Source organism: Vigna umbellata, chromosome 10 (assembly GCF_029865625.1).
Source record: "Vigna umbellata cultivar VRB3 chromosome 10, Vumbellata_1.0, whole genome shotgun sequence".
NCBI classification, from domain to species: domain Eukaryota; kingdom Viridiplantae; phylum Streptophyta; class Magnoliopsida; order Fabales; family Fabaceae; genus Vigna; species Vigna umbellata.
The window spans coordinates 13,611,127-13,622,680 of record NC_142174.1 but is presented as its reverse complement, the minus strand read 5'-3'; the positions used below and the strand labels follow the sequence as shown (position 1 = coordinate 13,622,680).

Genomic DNA, 11,554 nt, shown 5'->3' with positions numbered 1-11,554 from the left:
AATGCAAATATTTGTAATGTATTTTTTTTTATCTTGTCTCATGGTAATAACACTAACGATATTTATTAACATATTATCTGCAAATGAATAAAATAATCTTAAGAAGGATTTTTTGAAAGCATGACATCTAATGTTGTAAATAGATTTTTTTTGTCATGTACCATGTTATAATGATGTTGATTTTATTAGTATTATTTTTTTGCATAATTAATTAAAAGTGAATTTTTAATCATTACTTTAGGACACGACATCTTCTAATCTTGTGGCAGTATGTACGAGCCTCCCATAGGAGTAGTGAAAATTTTGGCTCATAGGCTTTAATCAGTGGTATGATAAAAGTAAGGAGAATCTTTGCTGCTCACGAGCAAAGAAATCCTAGCAGTCGGTTCAGCGACAATGATATCAACGGCCACGATCGTGTTCAGAAAATCAACTAACAGCAGAGCAGTGTAAGAGGAATCGATTTTGCAGTTCAATGGTCACTGCGACAATACATAAATAAACAAAAATAAATTAGAATTTAATTCTATTAATAATTAAACAATATATAAGAAAATCATAATATTTAGTATATTAAAATTACAATTTTATTTACCATGATTACGTCATATAATATGTGTAGAAAAGGAAGAGATCACGTACTGATATGTCGCTTTTGAATTTTACAATTTAAAACATAAATTTTAAAAAATATATATTAAATTCAATTTCATCGAAAAAGTTGATGGAAAATACAAACTAAATAGGTTGCTGGTTGGGGTTTCACTATAGTTTGGTAGAAAGGGAATACAACATTGATATTATCGCTGGCATCCTATGGATGCAAACAGTTCACAACATTCCACACACACTAATGTGTATGTACCGTAGGTTAAAATATACGTATAATTCAAGGTATATAAGAATTTTTCTCGTGTTTAATTTGAAAAAACAAAATAAAAAGATGAAAATAAAAATAAACATTTTATTGTTGATGAATAAAAATGTCTTAGAATACATGATCAAATTATCTGATGCAAAATAAAGAGATAAATAAAAAAAACAGATGGAAAATAAATACAACTGATTTTATATTTTAAAAATATTTTTAATGTTTTCTATAAATTAAAAAAATAAAACAGGTATGTTCTTCTATGTAATGCATACATAGTAAGGAAAGTGAGAGTATGTAGTAGTATTAAAGGTAATGATTACAAATGGGGTCATGATGGCAACGCATCCTTCCGTATAAAATAAATGATTAAAAATTAAATTAAGAACATCACCACAATACTGCGCAGTCATAGCCGCCACTTATTCGTCCCATTGCCTTTTCTCCTGCCTCTGGCAATCAATATTATTCATTCATTTCCGTCATTATTATTGCTACTCATAAAGAAGAAAATTAAAAATGTTAAGTCCAAAAACAGAAGAAAAAAAAGTCTCCCCAATATAGAAAAAACAATAGATGGAGGAAGGAAGAATAGATAAAGACATATTCCAAATTATTTTAAAGTTATAGTATATATAATTGAATAATAGGAAATGAAAGCAAAAGGAAGTGGTAGATTCTAGAGAGAGAAACTAAAAAATAATCATGTATTGAAAATGAACAAAACCAAGAAAAATATAAACTAACAGAGAAGAACTCAAAAGTTCAGTATTTAAAGGCCACAAGAGTTGTACCTGGCAACTGCGGAGGAATAATAGAAGCTGAAATATCTAAATAAACAGCCCCTTCTCTTCTCTTTCTTTTTTTATTTATTGACTTTCCAAATTCATTCATACCTATACAAATCATTTTTCAGCCTCTGTTTGGGTTCTCAAATTTCGAACTTGGTAGTTTAGGTTTTTTGCTTATGGCACAGTGTAACTATTAATCAGTCTTGAAAAAGCTGCAATTTCCTCACTCTCAGACTCCTCTATAAAACTCTATCCTTCCCTTGCTATAGTTCTTCGCACTTCCTTCTGCCGTCTATCTCTTCTATCTTATTTCTCACCACCACAGGAATATCCTACCTTTCTTCTGATGGATGAAGAGTTAAAACCTATGCTGTCTGTGAGAGAGTTCGATCCTGATCGAGATAGAGAGAGAGTAGAAGCTGTTGAAAGGATATGCGAAGTTGGACCCAGTGGCAAGCTTTCTCTCTTCACGGACATGCTCGGTGACCCAATTTGCAGGGTTCGCCATTCGCCTGCTTTTCTCATGCTGGTATATATCAACTGACCAACTTCAATCAATGTATCTACACAGACACTTTTCTCACCAACTCAATGAGAGACGATTATGCTACTGTAAAGTTTCAACGAGATAATAAGATGTTCTGTGTACATAATTATTTTCTCATGTGGATCAACAGGTGGCGGAGATTGGTGAAGAGGTAGTAGGAATGATAAGAGGATGCATAAAAACGGTGACATGCGGAAAAAGACTATCCAGGAACGGAAAACACAATGCCAATAACACTAAGCATGTTCCGGTGTACACTAAAGTCGCCTACATACTAGGCCTTCGCGTTTCGCCCAATCAACGGTAAGAATAAATTAGATAGATGATTGTGTTAATGATATACTGATGAAGATGTTGATGAGATGTTAATTGATTATTTGCTTGTGCTGTGATGATGCAGGAGAATGGGAATAGGGTTGAAGCTGGTGCACAGGATGGAGGCGTGGTTCAGGGATAATGGTGCCGAGTATTCCTACATGGCAACGGAAAACGACAATTTAGCTTCCGTTAAACTCTTCACCGACAAATGCGGGTATTCAAAGTTCCGTACCCCGTCCATTCTTGTCAACCCCGTTTTCGCCCACAGAGCAAGGGTGTCCCCCAAGGTCACAATCATTAGCCTTTCCCCTTCCGACGCGGAGGTTCTCTACCGTCGCCGTTTCGCCACGACGGAGTTCTTCCCGCGCGACATTGACTCCGTCCTGAAGAACAAGCTGAGTCTGGGGACGTTTCTGGCGGTCCCGGGCGGGTCCTACAGTGCCGAGACATGGCCTGGGCCAGATCTTTTCCTGTCGGACCCACCCAAGTCGTGGGCCTTGGTGAGCGTGTGGAACTCTAAGGAGGTGTTCACGCTCGAGGTGCGAGGCGCGTCGCGCGTGAAGCGCACGCTCGCGAAGACGACGAGGGTGGTGGACCGGGCCCTGCCGTGGCTGCGGGTACCGTCGATCCCAGACTTGTTCAGGCCATTCGGGTTTCACTTCATGTACGGGCTTGGAGGTGAAGGCCCAGATGCAGCGAAGATGGTGAAGGCCCTCTGTGGGTTCGCTCACAACCTCGCGATGGAAAAAGGTTGCAGGGTGGTGGCCACGGAAGTATCACCAAACGAGCCCTTACGGTCCGGTATACCCCACTGGAAGATGCTGTCTTGTGACGAAGATTTATGGTGTATGAAGCGGTTGGGTGAAGATTACAGTGACGGTTCCGTTGGTGACTGGACCAAATCTCAACCCGGAATGTCCATTTTTGTTGACCCGAGAGAGGTCTAACGAGTCAACGTCCATCTCCACTTTTTGGTTCTCTTGTCTTTTTCTTTCTTTTTCGGTTCCTCCTATTTCCTTTTCTCTCTCCTTTTGTGCATACTTTCTCAAACTATATTATCTAGTTAGGGTAACGAGTTGGGGGTGGAAATGCAGATAGTTGAGGTATATGTGATTTTATTGTCGTTTTTGCTATGTTGAAGGAATATCCTTGTAAGTTATATCCACCATATCCCTTCACCTTTTGTTGTTACGAATTAGCTTTTTCTTAGGACCCTTTTAGTTTCCGCTCTTATTTACCTATCCTCTTTAGCAATTTGGACTTTGCTTCTTTTTTTTATTGTTTTTTATAATATAGTTATTTTACTAAATATAAGTATCGGAATCTATGACTATGCTACGCTTTTATATCAATAATGGGATATGGCTTTTGAGAGAGGGGGATATGAACTCGTGGGTGAATCCCAATATACTTTTTTGTTTGGACATGTCTTGTTTCTAATCTTTTCTTAAAGAACCTTTTTGACGCCAATGTCTTCTGTCCTTTGATAATATGCCCGCAGCTCAGGATCTTATCTTTGCCTAACTTTATTTGATTATTGAGTTCCTCGCATATTTCTTAGATAAATTGTAGTTGCAGGATGCATTTGCATAATTTTTTTATGCAAACAGATTACAACAGAACAAAGAATGTGAGATAAGATTATAAGTGTGATACGATAAAAACCCTGTTATTTAAATTTAAAGAATATAATATACATTTATGTCTTAATGGTGCTAGTACGAGTCAAAAGCTCCCAATTGTAAGCACACCCATGAAATTTATTTAGGCCTCATTATATTCGCAGTTTTTCTTAACTTTTTTCTCTTATTCACTCAATAGCGATGGCTTTTATTCTCCCCATAAAAATTTATTTCTAAACTACTTTGTCCTTTTTTTTTTATTTAACTTCCTTTCTCTCTGATGATTATTTTTTCATCGAAGGATTAAAATGGAATTTTTAAAGTGAGAAAACGTCTAAAAAATGTTATAAAGATAGAGAGTAAGAATAAAAGACAGTTAAGATGATTAAATATGTTGTATTAAAACGGTCAACATATATTTGACACCGTTTTGTATGGTAATTTGATTAGTATTTATGTTAATGGAATGTATAATGTCAGAGTGTTGTAATGGTTTTTTGTTTGTGTTATTTAGTAATGTTTGTGTGGGGAAGAAGTAAAGTGTGGAAGGCATGAAAGTAATGGGGAGAGGTGATGATGAGGTGGCGGATGGAGAGTGAAGAGTGTGTGTGGCCTTAGGATTGCACTAAAGTGATGAGTACTAACTTGTTGGAAGTGTGGGACTTAGTGGTGTTATCTTTTCTTTGTGATTCATTTTCCTTCTAATCATAGTATCTTTTTGGGGTTTGCCACCCCCATTCATAATATCCTTCACCCCCATCTTTTTTGGGTGATGGACATGCCATTCATTTTCTTTGACACATGACTCCTCGTTCCAAAAGAGATAGCTACAAAACTGTACCTGCGGTCTGGAAAGGATAACTTAGTCATTTTGCAAGTCAATCGAACTACATGGAGTTGACCACGTACCTAGCATTACCTAATTCCTTCAAAAGTATCGTAGTGCTATCAACTTTGCTCTTATCCTTCACTCACTCCTTGTCGTTTTCCATATATGTCTTTCCCCATTCAAGGATATTTCATTCTTCAAAAAACTCTAATTAACTTTCTAAGTTAAATGTATATTAGTAGTGTTTTGTTTACGGGATTGATGTAATTTGTTTATTATATTTTGGATGTTTGTTTTCATTATTGTTTGTTTTAAAATTTTGTTTGGTCTAAAATTACTTATAAAAGACAATATGACTGAAAATTAATAAAAAAGTTGTTTTGAAAATTATGTATATTGAAAATATAATCAAATATATTTTCACTTCAAATTAGTATGTATAGATTTTAAAATAAACTTTGAATTATCAACTGTCTAACATGATTCGATTGATATTAATTATGTTTTGTCCTAAATGAATCATTATCAGAACTAATTATTTTTTAAAATGACCGAATGGTTACAATTGTTCGTCTCGAATATGATTATCATAATCACTCTTATTATTTTTGATTATATAAATTATTCAATTTAATATAATTAACTTTTAAAATAAAAACATTTTTTTTTCAAATTTAAATATAACATTTTCATCCTATTTTACGAACTAGATAAATTGTACTCTTTACTTTATTTTATTATGTTGAATTTGAGCAGTACAAAATATGTTATCTTGTTAACTCGATGGAGTAACATGATGGGTTAAAAAAATCAATTTAAAAAGAATTGAATCAATTTCATCTAATCCACATCCAACGGCTTAACCACGTTAAATGGAATTTAAAAAAAAAATTGTAAACTATTGGGTTTATTTTACTATGTTATTGTTATATGTTTACTTTTATAACATATGGAATAAATATAAATAGATTAATAAATTGGTTATACCATAAAAGAAATTGCAGGTTTTATACTAGATACAAATTAATTTATATTCTATTAGTAAATTATTCTACAAATTGGTTTTCTAAAAATAAGTTAAATTTAATTTCACTTTTTAACATGATAAGAAAGTCTGTTTTATTGGATTGGTATTAGATAACTTACAAATATAGAAGTGATAAGAGTGTTAATTATACATTATAAGTAAAAACAACTATCACCTTATAAACATGTAAGTTTATGATAATAAATTAACCTCAAAATTCCTTTTTAATAAGGGATTTAATAAAAAAAATTGAATCAAATTATCAGTTCATTTTTCATCATTAATCTATTGACTCAACAATAAATAAGTCATTAGACAAACTTATTTATAACTAGTCATATATTCATTTTATTCTACACGTTTAAGTTTTTTCACTGTCACGCATTACAAAAAAGTTAAAAACATATTTTATCATTGTTATTTGCATGAATACGTTACTGCACTCTCACACTGATTTTTTTTTTTCATAATAAAATTTTAAATGGACGACTTGCTCCAACTTAATTTTAAGAAAAAAAATATTTATATATTTTTTATTACCAAAAATTCTTTTTTTTATTGTAAACTCCACATTTAATAAGCACCCATGTGTTCTCTATACAAGTTAGTTGGTATATTGCTGGCAAAAATAGATAATTGAACTGACAATGATTTTCAATTTTTTTTTCGTATTATGATATTTTGATCGTTGAATTCAAGAGCAGGGTCATGTATTTCTCTTTCTTTAGGGAAAACGTGATTATCTCCTGTGCTATACTCGTTTTTTTTTTGCCTAAACAAACAGTTGAGTGTAATATTTAATAAAAAGTAAAAAAAGTTATAAAATAATTATATAGAATAAGAAAATTGTTAACATACCATAATCATTAATTTATATATAAAACAAACATAATTTGCAATGGTTGAAAGTCTTAGAAATAAAATTAGTTTAGAGTATATAGGTAAATATAAATTTTAACTTGTAAATTGATTTTGTAAATTTGAATTAAGTTTAAAATCTAATTTTTAATAACCTTCTCGTTCTCAAAATTAGGTTTATGATCATACGTGCATGTAGTTGTTTATGTGACTAAATTCATATTTTCAAACATAATAACATTTGTCCTTTTGTGAGGAGCCTATCGAGAATAGGGGTTCGAAAATTCCGTAAAAATCCAAGGGATACCTTCAACGAATGTAGCACGCGGAAACACCCTAGTCAAGAATGTTAGTGTGAACATTCATAAGAGTAAAATATTGTTAACAATAAAAAAATACAGAGAAAAAGAAAACACATTCAACTTCAACAACAATTATTTACATAATTGAGAAGTTGGTTGCGTTCGTTTACCTTCTGATTATTTAATGACTCAAAATAAATAATACTGAATAGAGTTTGTTTAACTTTCACACCTCATATTTTGTTTTAAATATTACATTTATCTTAGAATAGTTTCCAATCACATGTCTTTTCTCATGCAATATATATGTCAGTGTCAAAATAGTCAACTTGATCTACTACGAGTTTGAACCGAGATAGATTTAAAAAAAATGTAATTTTTTTATACGAATTACTTTTTAACCTGACTGACTTAGAAACCGCTCACCTAGGTCAAATCCGTGGTGAGCTGAGTTGGCTTATCAATGCACCTAATTTAATGACTCAAAATAAACAATAGTGAATAGAATTTGCTTAACTTTCACACCTCATATTTTATTTTAAATATTACATTTATCTTGAATAGTTTCTAATCACATGTCTTCTCTTATGCAATATATATAATAGTCGTGTCAAAATTTCTTCTAACCCGCGAGCCAACTCAACCTACTACAAGTTTGAGTCGGATTGTGTTTGAAAAAAAAATTTAATTTTTTTATGCGGGTTACTTTTCAACCCGACTCACTTAGAAACTGGCTCACCTAGGTTGAACTCGTTGGCTCACCAATTCACCTAATTTAACTTAATTATTTATTATTTTATGTTTCAGTATTATTAGTTAAAATTTTTTAATTATATCGTAGATGGGGATAAAAAAAAATGTTTCAAAGAAGAAAAATATTATAGATTTATCTATTCAAGAGATATTATAAATAGATAAGTGATACAAAAATTATGAATATTAAAAACTTATTTGTTCGTATTTTGTGTTTGTTTTTGGATTATGCTTAGATTATATAATATTTTTTTTATTTTGAATTGTCTTTGGAGTTTAACATCATTTTAGAGTGAAATTTATTTAGATTTGAATTAAAAAAATTATAATTTTTTTTATTTTAAAAAAATTTATAATTAAGTGAGTTAATGAGTAAGTGAGCCAACACGTTTAACCCACTAACTTGTGATAACTCGGACCGAATTCGAATTTTTTCAATTTACTAATAAATGAGCCGAGTTAGATTGATTAACTAAATAATTGTAGAATAGATGAAATATACTATTAGTAAAAATCTCTCGTTAATCTATTACTCAATTATTTGTGACATTCGCAAATAAAAAACATAAACATTAGGTACTCCCGCCACTGAATGCATACAAAGGTTCCGATTTTTAAATTGTGAAGTGATAGATAGATTCAAAGGCCTACCTGTAATTGTAATTATCTGAAACATTAAAATAAGCAAAAAAAGATTAGCAATCATATAAAAAGAAGAAGGAAGGAGAAACATGCACGAGTGAAGTGAAGTGAAGTGATCACGGATCAGTGTCTTCCGCGTCTTAAGCCCGAAAGAATAAAAGTAATGATTTGACTAACTAATCTCTTAAACAAATTAGTCTTGATTAATTAGGTCAATAAAACGACCTAAGTTTAATTAATTATATTCTGCAAGCAAACTGCGTAAATTATTATTGGTATTAGTCAATTATGCGAATGGAACATGCCGACTTTTGCCTAATGGTCACTAATTAAACATAATTTAGGTGTAGAAGCTCGTTTCTCGAGTCAGAATTTTCTATTTTAGAGCTTCATAAGACAGACCATGGATACTTCGACGGATCAGGTCAAAGACACAAAAGTGATTCCCAGTTTGCCAAGAAAAGAGAGAGACGTAGAAGATTGAAACGTTTTTCTTTTCCACTATAGAATTTAAAAAAGCTCGATTATAAGCTACTCACCGTGCCTGTTTTCCATTTTCTTTTCCCCCATCTTAGTTTAATGGACCAATTCACTGGTTTGGATTTAAGCACAAAATGACAAATGGTTTGTTATAAAGTTGAAGTCAAGATTGGACGATAGTATTTTTTTTTTTATAGCCTCAGTATTTAACAATTCTCATTTTATGCTTAAATTTGAAATATATGATAACTATGTTATTTTAATCAAATAACTAAGTTAGTTTAGATCAATTCAATGTTAATTGAATTAATGAACTTACAAATCATTTAAAAAATTGAATTAGGTTTAAAATTCAATTTTTAACATAATATTAAAACTATAAATTAAATTTTATTCTCACAAAATATGTTTATTATTCCATTCAGATTCATATTGAGTTGTTATCAAATCATTTATTAATATTTTAGTTCACATTTATACATATCAATACGAGAGAATTTATTAAAATATTACATTAATTAAAAATAAAACTAATTCAAAATATATAAGTAAATATAAATTTCATCACATAATTTGTATAATTATTGACAAAAATAAATTCATTCATCAAATAATAGTAGTTATTATGATAATTTATAGGTTTGATTGAACAAAAGCATTCATAGAAAGGTAAACTTGTTATACATGAATTTTCCGTTAACTTTGTGTAGATTCGTTTAGCCATTTTCAAGTCAAGGACTAGTGTAAAACTTATCTGTTAAATAGCACTACGTATCATTTGTGAAGTGGCTCTATTTTTACTTTTTTTTCATGTCTAAATTAAGGAGAGATAGGACAAAGGTGGCAACTGCTGTCGGAAAGATAATGTCACAATTATGTACTAATTGAATGAGATTACATAAAAATTTATTTGTTTGACACCACATGAACAGAAGGAAATCAAAGAGGGGAAAAGTGTATATTTAATTTGATTGATAAACTCCATGCTTCTTATTATGGTAAAAAAAAAAAGGCTTGTTTATAGGAGAAATAAAGTGTCAAATTAAATGAAAAGGAAAAAATGTATATCCTAAAAAAATTTGTAAGTTAGCTTACTATTTTAAATAGCATTCTTACGTCACACAAAAATGTTTTCTTTTTATAAACTCAAAACAAAGCAAAAGAAAACATAAACCATTTTTCTCCTTTTTTATTTAATATTTTTAGCCTATTTAAATGAACAAAATATTCTATTTCTCCTAATTGTATTTTCTTCTGTTTCAACATATCCAGAAGAAAACAGTTCTATGTCAGTCCAGATTTCTAACAAAGGGGTTAAAAGAGTATTACTAGAATAAATATTTCTCTTATTCAATATTAACCAGAGTGCATAGTACTAAAATTGAAAAGGAGTACCACGTTAACGAATAGAACCTTTTGGACGCAAAATTATTGTGATGAGGTTGAAAGAAGGAAGTGTTGCTCCTTCCACCACCACTCCTTCCTTCATGTACTATTCCATTAATGTTTTATCCCTCTTTTTTATTTTTTCATTCCTATTTTATCTTTAGTAAAATTTTAGGGTTAAAATTTTTTAATCTCTACCCACTCCAATCTTATACATGTATGTCGCGGCAACTCTTCTTCCTTTTTATTGTTCGTCTCCTCATTGTTTCATTGTGCTCTTCTTCCTCTTTTTCACGTTTCACTTCTTCCTCTCATTCTTTAATTGTGATAGGACTTTCATTAGCTGGTGTGCTTAGTGAAAGATTGCAAGTGATGGTGGAAGCAATTGATCAGCCGTGCCAAGATCGGTGTGTGGTGGCGGTGGTGGTGGTGCTTGAAGGATTCGTTGTGAAGGTGCATAATAAACCCTAAAAAAATAAACGTATAATCTTTAAACGGATGTGAGCATCCCTGAGCGGATGTCAACATTCGTTTAAGGAAAAACGAATGTCGATATCCGTTTTGTCTTAAATGAATGTTGACATCCATTGACGGATGCTCACATCCGTTTAAAGTTACATGTTTATTTTCCAATTTATTTTTTTATATTAATTTTGGAGATATTTTAATAATATAATTTATGTTTTGATGTATTATTTTTTAATATATTTTTGATGTATTTTAATAACGCATTTTTGAAGATCTTTATTGTTATTAGTTTATATTTATATTTTTTTGTATTTTGCAGTTATATATAATTAGTTTTTTGTTTTAATGTTTTTGTATAATATATATTTTTTATATATGGTTTTTGTATTCTTTAATAAATTTATAATTATATAAAAAATTATTTATTAGTTTAATTATATGAAATATATAATTTTATTATATTAATATTTTTGTAATTAAAACAAACAGAGAGAGAAGGACAGTTGGGAGGTGAGACTGAGTGAAAAGTAAAAATTGACAGAAAGATAGGGATTGAGTTTAAAGTAAATAAATAGGGTTAAAAATAAAAAATGTTATTTTTATAATTAAATTTTTTTTCAGAAGATTAGGGAGGTGGAGGGAGAAGTGGTGGTGGTGGAG

General features: G+C 30.8%; 1 protein-coding gene across 1 annotated transcript; it reads left to right on the top strand.

The window, feature by feature from the left end:
- Positions 1-1,783: 1,783 nt before the first annotated feature.
- Positions 1,784-3,894, top strand: LOC148191961 (putative N-acetyltransferase HLS1). The gene is made up of 3 exons (XM_088100887.1): positions 1,784-2,191; positions 2,340-2,512; positions 2,610-3,894. Exons 1-3 carry the CDS (start codon positions 2,009-2,011, stop codon positions 3,472-3,474), a joined length of 1,221 nt encoding a protein of 406 aa, XP_087957013.1. The 5' UTR covers positions 1,784-2,008; the 3' UTR covers positions 3,475-3,894.
- The last annotated feature ends 7,660 nt before the right edge of the window (positions 3,895-11,554 follow it).